The 17,860-nt window shown below is 37.5% G+C and overlaps 1 protein-coding gene and 1 non-coding gene across 2 annotated transcripts; one reads left to right on the forward strand and one right to left on the reverse strand.

Moving 5' to 3' along the window:
• Positions 1-1,159: 1,159 nt before the first annotated feature.
• On the reverse strand, positions 1,160-4,484 carry LOC106368800. The gene is made up of 6 exons (XM_048744039.1): positions 3,954-4,484; positions 2,820-3,845; positions 2,592-2,732; positions 2,157-2,270; positions 1,647-1,955; positions 1,160-1,396 (listed from the first exon to the last, which is right to left on the reverse strand). The coding sequence occupies exons 1-6, from the start codon at positions 4,482-4,484 to the stop codon at positions 1,160-1,162; spliced, it is 2,358 nt and encodes a 785-aa protein (XP_048599996.1).
• A 7,414-nt stretch (positions 4,485-11,898) lies between these two features.
• TRNAW-CCA lies at positions 11,899-11,970 on the forward strand. Its single transcript has one exon. It is a non-coding gene; the product is annotated as a tRNA-Trp (tRNA).
• Positions 11,971-17,860: the final 5,890 nt, after the last annotated feature.

Raw genomic sequence — 17,860 nt, forward strand, 5'->3', positions numbered from 1 at the left:
CTTGAACCGACATTGTGGTAGGACCTTTGTGGATGATGGGAACCTCAGTTGTGGGTACTGAAACATCCCCTCCCTCTTGAACAGGTTCTGTCCTCAGAACATCTTCGTCATCTACAATATAAGGAGACAGATCAGACACATTGAACGTTCGGGAAACTTGGAACTTACCTCGCAGCTCTAGCCGGTAGGCATTGTCATTGATCCGGTCGAGCACTCGGAATGGTCCGTCCCCTCGTGGGGATAGTTTGCTCTTCCTCTCTTCCGGGAACCGCTCTGGCCTCATATGGAGCCACACCCAGTCGCCTGGTTGGAAGATAACTTCTGTGCGCCCCTTGTTGAGCTTGATCCGGTTCCGTTTAGCCTTCTTCTCTAAAGTCTCCATGACTTGCCGGTGCAAGTTCTTCACAAACTCAGCCTTTTTGTCACCACTCTGGCTAACTTGCATGGCTGGGGGCAGTGCGGATAGGTCCATGGGTGTCTCTGGTCTAAAGCCATACACGATCTCAAAAGGGGAGAGATTAGTAATAGAGTGCCTTGCATGGTTATAAGCAAACTCAATGAAAGGCAAACAACTCAACTAATTTCTAAGATTCTTACCCACCGTAGCCCTCAACAACTGAGAGAGTGTACGGTTTACTACCTCGGTCTGACCATCAGTCTGTGGGTGGCAAGTGGTCAAGAAAAGGAGCTTGGTTCCAAGCTTTTTCCACAAGGTCCTCCAGAAGTGGCTGAGGAATTTTGTGTCTCGGTTGGACACAAAGGTACGAGGCACTCCATGTAAGCGCACCACTTCCTTGAAGAAGAGATCGGTGGTTAGGCTTGCATCATTGGTCTTGGAACACGGAATGAAATGTGCCATCTTGGAGAACCTGTCCACTACAACAAAAATAAAATCATTGTGTTCTATTTTGGGCAAGCCCAGCACAAAGTCCATAGACAGATCGACCCATGGTGCAATAGGAATAGGTAAAGGCATGTGTAAACCATAAGGATGCGACCTGGATTTGGTTTTGAGACAGACAATGCACTTGGCGCAAAGGCTCTCGACGTAGCGCCTCATCCGGGGCCAATAGAAGTGGTCGGACAGGACGCTCAGGGTTTTGTCTCGACCAAAATGCCCCATCAACCCGCCCCCATGAGCTTCTCGGGTCAGTAGGTCTCACATGGAACCATGAGGAATGCACAGGCGTTTCTCCTTGAAAAGAAACCCGTCCTGCTGATAGAATGGACCCATGGCTCCCTTAGCCGTGTTACTGTAAAGCTCAGAAAAATCAGGGTCAGTTTCATAAGACATTTTAAGTTGTTCAAAACCCAAGATCTTAGCCTCCATGGTGGTAATGAGGGTGTGGCGCCGGGATAGAGCATCTCCCACTACGTTGTCCTTTCCCTTCTTGTACTTGATCACATAGGGAAAAGTCTCCACGAATTCCAGCATGCCTCTTCTTGAGTGTGGTCTGGCCCCTCAAATGCTTAAGAGTCTCGTGATCTGTATGAATAATAAACTCTTTAGACAGAAGATAATGTTGCCAAGTTTCAAGTGACCTTACTAGAGCATATAGCTCTTTATCATAGGTGGGATAATTGAGGGCGGCTCCACTCAATTTCTCACTGAAGAAAGCCACTGGCCAGCCTCCTTGGGTCAGTACGGCTCCTATTCCTGTCCCTGAAGCATCACACTCAATCTCAAAAGGTTTATCAAAATCAGGAAGAGTTAGGACCGGTGTGTGTGTCAAACTATATTTAAGCCGGTTGAAATACTCCTCTTGGGCAGGACCCCAAGTAAAGGATACATTCTTCTTGATCACAGAGGTCATTGGGGCGGCGATGGTACTGAAATCCTTCACAAATCGTCGGTAGAAACTGGCCAGTCCATGGAAGCTGCGGACATGTCCGATCGTGGTCGGGGTCGGCCAGTCTTGTATCGCCTTGATCTTCTCCTCATCAACCTTCAGGCCCTGTGAACTCACAACAAAGCCTAAAAATACCAACTGATCAGTGCAGAAAAGGCATTTCTTAAGGTTAGCATAAAGGCCTTCTTGCATCAAGGCTTTCAAAACCTGTTCTAGATGTCCAGGGTGTTCAGTTAAAGATCTGCTGTAAATCAGGATGTCATCAAAATACACAACCACGAATTTACCAATTTAAGGTCGAAGGACCTCATTCATAAGCCTCATGAATGTGCTAGGGGCGTTGGTAAGGCCAAATGGCATCACCAGCCACTCGTACAGTCCTTGTTTGGTCTTGAAGGCGGTTTTCCACTCATCTCCTTCCTTCATGCGTACTTGATGGTATCCACTCCTGAGATCAATCTTAGAAAACACAACAGACCCACTCAGTTCATCCAACATATCATCTAATCTAGGTATAGGGTACCGATATTTGATGGTTATGTTGTTGATGGCTCGACAGTCCACACACATACGCCACGTCCCATCCTTCTTAGGCACTAGTAGAACCGGGACTGCACAGGGGCTAAGGTTCTCGCGGATGTAGCCTTTGTCCATGAGGTCTTGGACCTGCCGCTCCAACTCCTTAGCCTCCTCGGGGTTGACACGGTAAGCAGCTCAGTTTGGTAGGGGCGCGCCGGGTACAAGGTCGACCTGATGTTCTATGCCACGGACAGGGGGTAAGCCGGCTGGGATCTCATCAGGAAAGACATCCTTGTAACGTCCCATGAGGTTTTGTACTACATCTGGTACTTCAGGAGCCTCAAATCCTGCAAAACATCCTTCCTTAAAGATCATTAGTAGCACTTGTGTCTCACGTTGTAATGACTTAAACACTTATCTGGAAGTCATGTAAAGGTTAGTATTACTTACCTGGCTGGACTGTGCCATTGCCTTCTGCATGTCATGAACTTCTTGGGGGCTGAGAGGTGTTAGGCTGTGCTTCTTGTTGTTGTGGGTGAAGCTATAGATGTTGGTACGTCCATGGTGAAGAGTCTCCTTGTCAAACTGCCATGGCCTTCCTAGAAGTATATGGCCGGCTTGCATGGGTACAACATCACACTTGACCTGGTCATGATACTTGCCAATACCGAAGGATACAACAACTTGTTCGGCAATCTTAAGCTCAGTCTCGTCATTGAGCCATTTGAGATGGTATGGCCGAGGATGGGCAGTTTTGACTAACCCCAACTTATCAACAAGATACTTGCTAGCCATGTTAGTACAAGAACCACCATCAATGATCAAGCTACATACCTTGTGATCAATACTACATCTTGTGTGAAAGATGTTCTCCCGCTGGATGGTTTCTGGATCAAAGAGGGTGCTAAGAGCTCTCCGGGTCACTAGTAGCTCGCCTGTCTCCGGGTAGTCGGTCACTTCCTCATCCGAGATCACGGCTGCGGTCTCTGCCTCATCTTGGGATTCATACTCGCCATCTCCCTTTAGGACCATTACTCGTTTGTTTGGGCAATCCCGGGTGTAGTGTCCCTTGCCCTGACACTTATAACAAACAATGTCACGAGTACGCAAAGTTTGGGCTTGAGTCTTACCCTGCTCTGGTTTGGGCGCATTGGACGAGTCAGCCTGGTTCGTCTTGAATCGGCTCTCGACCTTAATCGCTTTGCCCTTGTCGCCTTGTTTTGCACCCGGTTGAGTCCACGCGGGTTTGCTGCGACTGGTACTGGCCGTCTTGCGCTTGATGTGCTGCTCGGCTTGCGTAGCAAAGTGCAGTAGGTCGTTGAAGTCTTCATAATGTTGTCTCTCCACTTTGCGGGCAATGCGATCTTGCAGTCCTTCCAGGAATTGGGACATCATCGTCTCTTCGGGTTCGTCGGTATCTAGCTTATTCCTAAGTGCATCGGACTCCTCATAATATTCCTCCACGGTCTTAGTTCCCTGCGTAAGTTTACGAAAACGTTATAGCACATCACGCTGGTAGTATGATGGAATGTACCTCGCGCGAAGCTTGGTCCGCATCTCGGTCCAATTACGCGCTCTCCACACTGGTCCGGACTTGGCGACGTCTCGATCCCACCACGAAAGGGCATTGTCCGTCAGCTGGGCTGCTGCTAGGGCGACCTTCTTGGCCTCGCTATACTGGTAATAGCCGAAGATGTATTCCATGCGCTTCTCCCATACGATATAAGCATCTGGATCAACCTTGCCGGCAAACGTTGGGGGATTCAGCTTAAGCGCCTTGCCTCCTAGCCATGGCTCTTCATCCTCTCGATCTCGCCCCCCTCTATAGTCGCGGCCTCCTCCTACTTGGGCCCGGCGTCCTGGCGCGTTCCTCCTTCCTCCCTGGTTAGGCATGTCTTCGTCCTGACTGCGCGTATCATCAGTACTGTCCGCGTCCGAGTCAGTGTCATGCGGATCCGGCTGGTTCATTCTGGGTGGTCGAGGTCCGTTGGGACGGCCTCCCTGCCTTAGCTGAGTAAGCTCGGCAGTGATAGCCCTAAGACTCGCCCTCAGCTCTTCATTGGCGTCTAGGAGTTGAGCGTTTATGGCAGCTTGGTCTTGACCTACATCTCCCATATTTTCTGAAAAAGAAAACTCAAGGAAAAGATCAAAGGCAAAGGGGTATGGTAGTTTTAAATAAGGAACTTGGATTGGATACAAGAGTATCGACCAAGCAAAGAAGTAAATGCAAAATTAAAAGGCAAATCGATTTTGTTTCAAAAAGGAAAGTAAAATATTTTTAAAAAAAAAAAAATAGAAAACTTGGTGAACAATTCCAATTTTTTTTTTTTTTTTAAATAGAAAACTTGGTGAACAATTCTAACACTAAATGCCAATTAAAATCGAATCAGCCAATTAAGGAAAGAACACTTTGCCTTTTGGAATTTTCGAATTTGAAGAATCAAACTAATTTTTTTTTTTTTGAAAGTTCAAAACAAGATAAACAACTAAGAAGAAGAACTGAAGGTTTAGGAACTTCAGCTCTGATACCAAATGTTGGAGGCTGAGATCCAGACTACTCAAAGGCTTGACTGAGGTTCAAGAGATCGGACTGGACAGGACGAACGGATGGCCACAGGAGCGTTGAGGGGAGGATCGGCCGGTTTGTACCTGAAACAAGAGGGAGTGATTTTTATGAGTTTTTTTATGGATTAAAAATGAAGAACATAGAGTATATTAACTGAGAAATAAAGAACAGAAACAAATATGAATTTTTATGGGATTTTATTTCTAATGGTCGATCTGAAACAATAGATGCAATGAAACAAAAACAAGAGAAGGATAGAGATGGCTGATGGATTCAAGTTACTGGACGTGTGTCTCTCTCAACAAGAACATGGGATGGTTTGAAGGATAGATATGGATCCGGCTCTTGCTGGATGTATGTCTCTCTCAAGATCGGACAGGGGATGAACTGGATCGAAGGACTCCACAAAGAACAATGGATCGGTTCTTTGATATGTCAGGCGGCTGCTCTCAATGGTTTCACACAACTGAAAGACTTAGGGTTTCTTTGCTAAGGCAAAACAATATCATAAAAAGACTTGGCCGAAAATTTGGCAAATACAAGGGTTTAAATAGTTGTTCCTTAATGGACTCTAAAGATAAAAAGGCCTAGACAAATGGCCAAAGTCTTAACCGAAATAAATTAAAGAAAAACAATAGACCGGTCGCGGTTTGAGATGTCCGGATCAGAACTCATAGTATGCTTGCATGTTGCCTCGTTAAAACCTTTCGGGAAAACCCAGTGGGACAAAACCCGATAAGGAAAAAGAGTACAACAGCATACTACTCCTTCTGATGGTGGATATATCTCTGAACCGGAAGCAAGTTGGTTGGATGGATTGAGGATGAAGGTGGAAATGGTCAGGCCGGCTTCATTCTGGTCAATGGAGGAGAACTGGCTTGAATGAAAGGAGTCTGGAACCTCTAATGGTTCTCTGGTGTCTTCAAGCTTTAAGTCGGCCAACTCCTGGATCAGTAGTTGCTTGAATCCGGTTTGTTCCTGTGCAAGCAACTCCTGGACAGCTTTGGCAAATCCAGCTCTTATAACCCTTGAACCGACATTGTGGTAGGACCTTTGCGGATGATGGGAACCTCAGTTGTGGGTACTGCAACATCTCTCCAACACCCTTTCAACATATCGTTCTTGGGACAACCATAAAAGCTTCATTGGTCTATCCCGAGTGATCTTCATTCCAAGAATCTGTCTCACTTGCCCCAGATCTTTCGTTGCAAAACACCTTCCCAAATATTTCTTCAATGCGGCTATCTTGTTGCGATCTTAGCCCACAATTAACATATCGTCAACATAGAGCAATAATATAAGAAAATCGCCGCTTTCGTACCTTTTTATGAAAATGCAATGATCATTCTTGGTTTTCTTGAAGTTCTGATTCACCATGAAGGAGTCAAACTTCTTGTACCATTGTCTTGGGGCTTGCTTGAGGCCATAAAGACTCTTCTTTTATCGCCACACCAAGTCTTCTTTTTCTTGAACCTTGAAGCCTTCTAGTTGCTTCATATAGGTCTCCTCCTCGAGTTCACCATGTAAAAAGGACGTCTTGACATCAAGTTGTTCAATCTCCAAGTCTAGAACAACTGCTAGACCAAGAACCACTCGGATAGAGGACATCTTCACCATTGGAGAGAATATTTCTTCAAAATATATGCCTTTCTTCTGGTTGTATCCTTTCACAACCAATCGGGCTTTGTATCTTGGATTTGAGCTTCTCTCCTCATACTTCAACATGTACACCCACTTGTTCTTCAAAGCTCTCTTTCCTTTTGGTAGCTTCATCAGCTCATAAGTGTGATTATCATGCAAGGATTGCATTTCATCTTGCTAGCTTCAACCCATTCATCTTTGTGAGTGTCTCCTAGGGCCTCTTCATAGCTTTGTGGCTCTCCCTCATCTGTAAGATTCACATATTCATCTCGATAGTATCTTACAGATGGTCATGTCTCTCTTCCGGACCTTCTTGGCTCATGTTCTTCCTCTGGCTCCACTTGATTATCTTCTTCAATTTCATCACCATTTGGATCCATGATAGGATCCTCTTCTTCTGTATTAGCGCCATCATCTCCAATCACTTGTTCATGATCTTGGGGATTATGATAATCTTCATTCCTTACAACCATTAACTTTGGTTTCTTTGATTTGTTGATGTCTTCGATTATTTGATCCTCGAAGAAAACAACATCTTTTGGTGAGCCAAGGTAGATGCATTCTTTAGTTTTGGAGTCTAGCTTGGCTCGTTCATCCTTAGGAATGTGGACGAACGCTCTGCACCCGAACACCTTCAAATGGTTGTAAGAGACCTTCTTACCCGACCAAACTTCCTCCGGGACATCACCTTCCAAAGGAACTGATGGTGTAAGATTTATGATGTCCACTGCAGTCTTTATAGTTTCTCCCCAAAAAGACTTGGGTAGTTTAGCGTGAGAGAGCATGCACCGAACTCTTTCTACGATCGTTCGGTTCATTCTCTCGGCTATCCTGTTCAGTTGTGGCGTCTTTGGTGGTGTCTTCTCCATCTTGATTCCGTGAGCTTTGCAAAATGCTTCAAAAGGACCCCGGTACTCTCCACCATTGTCTGATCGAACACACTTGAGTTTTTGACCCGCACTTCATTCTGCTTGGGCTACAAACTCCTTGAAAGCATCTAGAACTTGATCTTTTGTCTTCAAAAGGTGTACCCATACCTTTCTTGAATGGTCATCAACAAAGGTGACGAAATATGATGCACCTCCAATGGATTTCTCAGACATGGAGCATACATCAGTATGCACAAGATCAAGGATATGTTTCCTTCTCATAGGTGTAGATGATCTTCAGAAAGCGACTCTATGTTGTTTTCCGGCTAAGCAATCATGACATGGTGAGAAATATGTACCTTTCATATTAGGAAGAAGTTTCTTGCGAGAAAGTATATCTAAACCTTTCTCACTCATATGCCCAAGTCTCCGGTGCCATATTTCCATGTCAGCACTCGCGACGTTTACTTCTTCCTTGCAAATCTTGGCTTGTGTTACATAGAGTGAGCCTTCTTTTCTTCCTTGAGCCATGATTAAACTTCCTTTGGTTAACTTTCATTTGCCACCACCAAAATGACTGTCCAAGCCGGCATCATCAAGCTTTCCGGTTGATATGAGATTGAGTCGCATGTTGGGAACATGCCTCACATCATTGAGAACTATATTACATCCAGTGTTTGATGTAAGAATAACATCCCCCTTTCCAAAAATCTTGCTTCTTCTTTGATTTCCCATTTAAACATTACCAAAGTCACCAACTTTGGTAGGTTGCGAAGAAGCTTCCATGAAGGGTGACGTGAAAAGAAGCACCAAAATCGACGATCCATGAGATGTCATCAGAGCTAAGATTACATTCTCCAACGAGATATAAATATTTGCTCTGGTCTTCAACAATGGTGGTAGTTTTGTCTTCATGCTTCTTCAGAGAATTGAGCCGGTCCGGTTTGATATTACCGGCTTGTTGATCTTTCTTGAAAAACCGACACTCTGACTTCATGTGGCCTGGCTTGCCACAATAGAAGCAGGTAACTCTCGGACGTGACTTGGATCTTCTTTTGGATTGGTCTCGTCCTTTGCTTCTATTATGAGCACGAGTCTCTTCTCTACCCCGTCTATCAACGATGTTAGCTTCTGAATAAGAACTCAAACCTCGCTCCTTCCTGCGAACTTCTTTGTTTAGAAGGCTATCAGTGACGGTGTCCATGGTAAGCTTTCCCTCCGGTGCTGAATTGCTTAGAGTGACAACTAGTGTGTCCCAACTCTCCGGTAGTGAACTAAAGAGTAAAAGGGCTTGCATTTCATCTTCAACCTTCATATCAACTTTGTAAAGCTGATTTACGAACCCCTTGAAATTGTTCAAGTGCTCCATCATGCTCTGGCCATCCTTGTACTCCAATTTTACCAACCGTCGAATAAGAAGAGCTTTGTTTCGAGGTGTTTTCTTTTGAATCATGGATTCATGTTTTGTCCATTATTCAAAAGCATTTGTGTAGGTAGAGACATGTTCAAAGAGAGATTGGTCTACATACTTGCGTATTACAGCAACCGCCTTTCTATAAAGAATCTCCCATGCTTTATCATCCTTTCCTTCCGGCTTCCTTCATGATGATGGCCTTATGCAAATCCTTGCAATAAAGGTGATCTTCCATCATCGGTTTCCAATAAGAGAAGTTCTCTGTCGTGAGCTTGAACATGTCACTTCAAAAGTAACAGTGGGCTCCATCTTCACTTCTTCAAAGATAACGGTAACCTTGCTCTGATACCAGTTGTTGTGAAAGTTAGCGGATAATATTTTTTTCAGGAGGTTAGGATGGAAAGTGGACGGTTAGTTTATAAGATAGCCTTCGTATTTGGAAAGGGGATTTTGTACTAAAGCTTTGTGTTTGGAGATTTTTTTTGGAGACTCTTATAACTCTTTCTAAAATGTTTTCTTTTTATTGCTCTGCTTGATTCTTGATGATCATACAAGTGAACTAAACACACCTATTTATACTAGAGGATGGTAAATCCTAGCTAACTCCAGAACCATCTCTTAATCTTATCCTAAACATGTTCTACAAACTTCTTCTTCTTCTACACAATTCTTTTTTTATACTTCTCTACTTTTCTCTAGATATTTCTTCTTTTTAGGCTAAGGCTTGATTGTGATTTGATTAATTTTGGGCTTAAAGAGGGAAATCCAACACTTATGACAACAAGATTTTAAGAAAAGATTTAAAATCAATCATTAAGAAGTTGATTTTTTAGGGTTTTTAAAATAGTTTTTGGTTTTAGTTTTCATAAAACCATTTGTTAGACAATCGGGTTTTTAAGGAAATAGATTCCATATGATCTAGAGAACCTAGTTTTTTCAAATAACTTTCTTTTTTATAGAAAACCAAAATTCAAGTTTTAATAGTTTTTTCTCAAAATCTAACAAAAGTTTTCAATTTTTTTTCCTTTTTAATTAATGTTTTGTTATATTAATGTATTAATACAGGAATAATAAATAAAACAATAACTACTATAAACAAATTAGATTTAGTAAAAAGCATTTGTTTAATATATATATAACAAAAAAAATTTCTACTAAGAACATTTTTAAAAATTGTCAATAAAATAAAATAAATTAATTTTTTTTAACGCTGATTTATTATGGCATTACAATTATGAGAAAAATTACATAGACGATTTGACAACCGACAATACTACCTGCCTTATGAGAATCTACGCCTAACTGCATCACCTGAGCCGTCCTATCAAGATCCACGTCTGACCGGATTTACTTGCACCATGTTGAAGATCCCTTGTAAGTCTTTCTTCCGTAGTCTGCAGTGATAAATCGCTCTCTCCGAGACTTGAAACATGGATTTCATGTATTCTGCAATAAATTGCATAGTCTGGGATTCGAACCCCAGACCTGGGTGTAGAAACCTTTAAACCTTAACCATTAGGCTACTGTGCTTCCACAAATTAATTTAATTTAATTTAATGTTAATTTTACATGTATTGTTAATAATCTATTGGTATTATTTATTGAAAATTTGCGATCTATTTTTTTAGTAATTTAAGTTTGTTCAAAAAAAATTAATTTATCAGTTAAAACTTATTAAAAATGCATAAAAGTAAAAGAAAACATTAATCAAATTTTAGAAATATAAATCTAAAAAATTAGAATTTAGAAACAAAACAAATCTAAAATCAAATATTAAAATTCAACATTTTCTAGTTTTGTTGCTTACAAAAATTTACATTTATTTTTAATACAAATAAAAAATTTATGATCCAACCTACTTAAAATTTTCAACTAATCAACACATATTAATAGCTGATAATAAAAACCCCATGAGAAGCATTTTACATATAACTGATCAACCCTACGTAAGATTTTAAATCTATGCTAATCATAACAAAATTTTGATGACAGCATTTCATTTTTTATTTTTTCAGAATAAACATTTTACTATTAATAATATTTGTATTTTATTAATTTTAAACACCAAAAACTAAAATCTAAAACAACTATTTAAGTTTTTCAAAAAACAAAAATCTACTACAAAATCAAAACTAAAAGCAAAAATCTAAAAACCAAAATTCAAAATCTAAAAACTAGCAAAACAATCATCACCTAAATTAATAACAGCAAATTACAAAACATATAGAAAAAACTTTAAATCTACTTATACTATTGAATAACATCCCCTTAGATTTATTCGTTATAAAAGGTCGATTTAATGAAAAATAGAGTTCACTCGTGCTTTATTATTTGATTGAAATATTTACTATATTTACGCTGAAGATTAGTCTTTACAAAAGTTTGACATTAAACTCAAACACAGATACAATTCATAGCGAGGAGCGGACCAAGAGATCAACGTACGGGGGTCTCGTGCCCCATCTAATTTTTATTTTCTTTAACAATTATTATAAAATCTATAGAAATGTTCCCAACCCAAAATTTAAATATAATATAAAAAAATTTGCGCCCTCAACAACGTTTGTTTCTAGATTTGCCCTTGTTCATAGCTACAGAAGTGATAGCATTAGCCAGAGAGAGAGCTCATATTAATTAATTAATGGATTTTTTTGTGGTATATTTGGTGGTTAGAAATGAACTATACTTGATAGATAGTTTCTGGAAATTGGATTTGATAGCTATTTTTTTAGTTATATAACTTTCTTTTGGTTATGATAGGATTGTTGTCAAACATATAGACTAATTGTTATATGTTGCATTATATAGATATACTAACGAACTTGATCTTTAATAAGTAATAACTCAAAAATGTGAAATTTCAAAATTTTATATATTAACCAACAGAAGTAATTGAAACGTGAGCTTCTTATCGAATAAATTTGGACCACAGAGATGAGAAGAGAAACCAATTACCCACTGACAACAACATTTGACAAACTGTGTATTAAATGTAGTTTAATAGAGATATATAAATATAAGTTAGTTCTATTTGCATCTGGATCCGTGGCGCAATGGTAGCGCGTCTGACTCCAGTTCAGAAGGTTGCGTGTTCCATTCACGTCGGGTTCAAAATCCCAAACATTTCCGCATATAATTTTGCTCTAATTCAAGTTTTGCCTTTTTGCTGAATTCGTCAGATGATTGGGATTCGCTTAACCGAGGAATTCAGACACGGTTTGATTTGGTTTTCTTTTAATCTAGCCTACCGTTATTGTATTTGAAAAATATAGCTTTAGACAATTCTTTTCAGTATCCTCATATGAATCAAACGAATGTTGATTAATACAAAATTGCCAACCTTTTTAAAAGCCTAAGCAATGTCGGTGAGGTTTTGGGGTTTCCAGTCCACAGAAAACTTTCAGGCAAGCTTGATATATGCAGCCTGATAGTAGTCATGTGGCAGATAAGGGTCTCCAGAGCGTCGCAGCGGGAACTCCTCAAAGTTATGGTCTTTTGTACATAAAACATTAACTGATTGGATTCAACTTACAAAGTTGTAGAACTTTTTTACAAGCATTATTGTAAGTATTACACATGGTTTTGCTAAAAGTTATAATCTTTGACAAGCAAACAAAAACAAATAAGTAAAAGTAGTGATTGTGTGGGATCACTTCATTAAAATCAGACAAAAAGCAAACCTTATAAATATCACACTGCTGGGCAGTTTACAAGTTTACACTGATGGGCAGTTTACAAGTTTCAATTTCACAATGAGGCAGTTATTGCTACTTGGACAGTTTCTGAGTCAAATGTCTTAACTTGTCCCTGAAAAATGTGTAACTGGTGGGGTAAAATTGGGAAAAGGTTTTTAGTTTTCTGGTTACGTTTTTGAATTTTAAAATGACTGAGTGGACCTAATGAAAGAGACTTTAGGAGTTACCAGACGTATGAAAAATATTGTATTTTAAAATCCTAACTTTTGTTGGAGGAATTTGAATCTTCAAAGAATAGTTGCTTACAATTTTTTTTAGGTTGGAGAATGAAACAACATAGATAAAGGATGTGATAGGAGAGCTATCGGAGAAACTAATTTTTATATGTTTTTTCTTGGTTTTGGGTTCTAATCTATTAATCTATATAATATGTGTAAGTTTTAGAGGTAAAACGCAAAAACAATGAAAATTGCATGATAAAAATCAATGGCGGCTGTTAGTTATATTTGCAGGAAACGCAGAAAACCCTAATAGGAAGAAGATGAAGTTATTACAAAATTGACCTAAGAAAAAAAAAATTAATTGGATGACCACGTGGATGTGTACATAATGTTAGTGTACACATGTTCCTGTACAAGGGTACATTGGATGACCACGTATATATGTACATAATGTTAGTGTACGCATGTGCATGTGCACATAATGTTAGTGTACGCATGTACCTAATGTTTGTCTTTGTAGATATAAAGACAAGGAAGTGTAGTTTACGTGAATTAAGCAACATGATTATATATGTACATGTGTACAAACACAACACGTATATATCTTTTACATATGTACATTGTATATTACTAAGGCAATGTTCATAAAATTGTGTATTCTCACTAAAATCTTAAAATCATGTTTTAATTCTTTAATGCACTGAAAAATAAATTAACTAAACTAAAATCAAAACCAAAAATCATTAGATATGAATAAAACACAAAATCATGTGAAATACTAAGAATCAAAAATATACATATGAAATTAGTTTTGTGTTACTCAACATACGTTCGAAGACAAGTCCAGATTTACAAATGCATCAGTGTTGTGTTTAGAAAGCGTACAAATGAATCAAAGTCATGTGGATACCTATAGATGTACACATGGACATTATCAGACAAAATGAACACATGTACACTATAATATATATGTACACATCGACATCCTATTAAACATTGGATGGTTAAGAAACCGTTAATTATGGACGGTAGAAGAATTCATTAATGAGTCTTGTTTAGATTGTTAAGAAAACCGTTAACTATGGCCGGTAGAAGAATTCACTAAGGCTATAATCCATGTGAATGTAACAATTATTTTGAAACGATGCATCTCAAGCTTTGAAATTCCCATGCAATATTATTCTTATTGATAATCATGGTGGACCAGAGTTTTTATCAAACATATGTGCCTAACATTTAGTTTGCATTTTCCAATAGTCCCAATGATGTAGCATACGAATAGTATCAATTTCGGTGGTGGATCACTTTGGAATGAGCTGGTGATGACGAGGGGTTTCAGACGCTCATGGAAGAAGGAAAGAGGTTTATAAGTCACTTGTTTTCTTATCAATTTTTTTCTTATATACATGGTACATTGTTTTAATAATAAAGAGTGTACGTCTGTGAAGACGTACACATGCACACATATAATTGTACACATGTAAATTTTGTTTTTTGATTTAATAATAAATAGTGTACACATGTGAAGAGTGTACATTGTTTTAATAATACAGAGTGTACACTTGTGAAGATGTACACATGTACACATGTAATTGTACACATTTTGCTTTTTTTTTAATGAGTGGCAATTTTGTAATTAAATCATCTTTTTCCTATTACGGTATCCTGCGTTTCTGCAACTAAATCTCAGAGCCGCCATTGATTTTCTTCATGCAATCTTTTTTTTTTGCGTTTTTACATCTAGAACTTAAAAATATTGTAGTAATTAACCAATTAGATCCAAAACCAAGCAAAAAACAAGTTTTTTTCATAATTTTCGAGTTTGACAAATTATAACCAAAATGCCATAACTCTTATTCGCCAAGCATCAACTTTTCAAGATAATAGCAGCTTAATCTCTTGACTTGAACAGATCTGTGAAAAAACAGAATTGTGAAAAGTGAGAAAAAGAAGATGAATACTTGAGCAGATCTGAGTCGTCCATATAAAAAGTATGAAGATCTAACGGTTGAGAAGATCTAACGGTTGAGATATGAAACATATATAAGTCTTGTCATAAATCTGAGAAATAAACTGAACTGTTGAGATGGGTGTTAGATGAGTGGTGTAGGTTGGTTCCCGTTAAAACATTAGTTTTGTTGATCAGAATATTAGTTGGAAAAGAACTAGTTTGTTTAGATTAAAAGGAAGATGTTAGAAAAAAACTGCTTTAATATAACAAAGTGTCTTATTCTGTTATAAAAAACTCAAAATTGGCTTTCACTGTAATATTTTCTACATATTAATGGGTCCTCTGTATTTGACATCTCTTACATCTATAAATGTCCCTTATTTTTACTTTACTGTAAGTTTGGACCCAAAAAAAAAAGATCTTGTCTTATTGAAAATTCTTCCATTGAAAATTTGAAATCAAAATCAAGTTATAAATTTTCCCCTTCATAGTCATTTAGCTATAAGAAATGTGTTAAGAAAGATGTTACATCCGTCTCTTCGAAAAACAAGACATCTTTATCTATTTCAATCATTTTCCACGCTTTATTGCATGTGAAAATATCATACTTTAGCTAAAGACCACAAAAACATTCAAATAATTATTCAACTTGTAGCCAGGTCAGTATATATGGTCAACTAGAACATATTATTTTTAATTTCATTTTATTGACAATCCTGGGATATAAATTATAATAAGTTTTTAATTTTCAAACTGCAAATGGTAATTAACCGATAAAGAGCTGTAAACTAAATTAATCATCACTTTAAAGAACGTGTTAATGTGTAATCAACAGTATCATATTATAAAGTTGTGGGCATGTGTGATTTATTCATATATTTAATGCATGCCACCAAGCAGAGCGTGATGCGTCTCTATCGTTTGTTGGATCCCACTTGTGTGTCTGCATTAGATTGGATCTAATAAGAAAAAAAAAGATTATAGGATTCGACCAAAAATAATAAAAAAAATTATAGGTAAATAAAAGGGATAATTTACCGAAAAACAAAGGAAGACATCGAAACTAATAAAATGCCAAAATAGTGAAACAGGGAAATGGCTTGGTTATGTGGAGAGATGGATTTGTCGAGACTACCCTTCCACATAAAGTGATCTTCCTGTAGTATAGGACGCAGTCAAGTACAATTAGAATCTTCGGAAATCTAGCTAAGTACAAGAAAATTTAGAAAATATATTGGATTAGATTTTTAAAATATATCTCGTTTAGAGAGAATGACCAGCGTTCTCCTGCAGGTGTAACCTTCTCCACTCACAGACTGACACATAAGGGTCTCCCAGGTAAAAAGAAAGAAAATCCAGCGAAGAAATTACATCAAAAACGTACACAACTTGGGGTAATGAAAAACTTGTACTGTTCAGAAAACATTGGGTGTCTATAAATGGTGGTGTCTGGTCTGTTAAGCTCAGAAAAAAACTCAGAGGAAATTGTAGAGATTAAATCTGAAGAAAGGTTAGCTTCATCTTTTTTTAGTAATCCCGACAGTTTGTGATAACGGTTAATTTTGTGCAGGGTATTTACAGAAATGGTTATAACAAAGATTATACGGCTAATTTCATATTTGCGTTAACACATTACTTAACTTTTTTTAACAAAGATGGAAGGCACCTGTGCACGGCTAATTTTATATGTAAACGGCTAGTTTTATATTTACATGATAACACATTGCTATTACATTATTTACTTCTAGTTCCATACAATTAATATCATATACAAAGATAGATGCTCTAAATGATAGCAGCGGCTAATAACAAAATTTGGTAGCTATTTTCATATTTACATTGCTAACACATTTACTTGTTATTAAAATACAAAAAAAAATATTTTTATACATAACTTTATATGAATGTAATAGTCGCATATCAATATAAAGTTACTTAAATGACTTAATATAAGACATGATGGTAACATGTTATTTATGTTATTTATATGAAGTTTAACCTTTATAAGATAAAATATCAGTTGTAAATTGTATTAGACAAACATGTAACTAATTGTGATTGCTATACAACAATATGATGTGTAACCGGCTAAAATTTTACGTATCCTTTCAGACATATTATTAGCTTCAAAAAAATAAAAGAGAAAATATTTGAAAAAAGTTTGTATTCAGATAAAACCTTCATAGCTCAGCTAAAACAAATGTTAGCTATCACTAAGAAAGGTTAGACGTTTAACAATGAATCTCAAGGATAAAACTTTCATAGCTCAGCTAAAACAAATGTTAGCTATCACTAAAAAAGGTTAGACGTTTAACAATGAATCTCAAGGATCGATCCAAATAGATATAAAAATATGAAAAATAATTTAATGTTGACAAATAAATTAACGGGCTAACAATAAAACTAAGAGGCTAATACAAGCATACATATACATATACGAACACACTGTTATATGTTAATATTTAAGTAATGATGTTTAACTTAATTCAAATATATGTGTAAGATTATAGCTGGCTAAAAATATATTGACTCGAATTAATAAGTTGACAATCTTTAATTATATGATTATCGCGGTTAAATATCTTAACAAGTTAAACTACTATTAAACCAAAAATATAGTTTAGCATTCTTCAATATTCAGTGACAATCTCGGCTGTACATTATCTTCTCCGATCGAATCATTTGATCTCGGCTGTACATCATCTTTTCCGATCATATTCCTTTATGAGTTATGGGGTTGCTCATTATCTTCACCGGTAAAGTCCACCAACACTTCCTCACACTACAAGAAAACATCAATTTTACAACTGCAACAATAGTTACAAATTAGTTGCAAATATCAAAAATGTAACTATTTTGCAACTACTAAATGTAGTTAAAAATACTTCGTCGCAAAAAAAATTAGTTGTAAATTAGTTGCAAAAGAGCAACTACGGTGAAACTATTTAATCGGTGGTAAATTAGCAACTAATTTATAACTAACAGTTGTAGTTGCATAAAACTTAACACCAACTTTTTCGTTACACATTAGTCCCAAAAAGATAGTTACTAATTAGTCTCAATTCAAATTTGGTTATAAGTTAGTTGCTAATATTAGTGACTACAATATTTATAGATAGTTACAAATTAGTCAC

The sequence above is a fragment of the Brassica napus genome, chromosome C1 (genome assembly GCF_020379485.1).
Source record: "Brassica napus cultivar Da-Ae chromosome C1, Da-Ae, whole genome shotgun sequence".
NCBI classification, from domain to species: Eukaryota; Viridiplantae; Streptophyta; class Magnoliopsida; order Brassicales; family Brassicaceae; genus Brassica; species Brassica napus.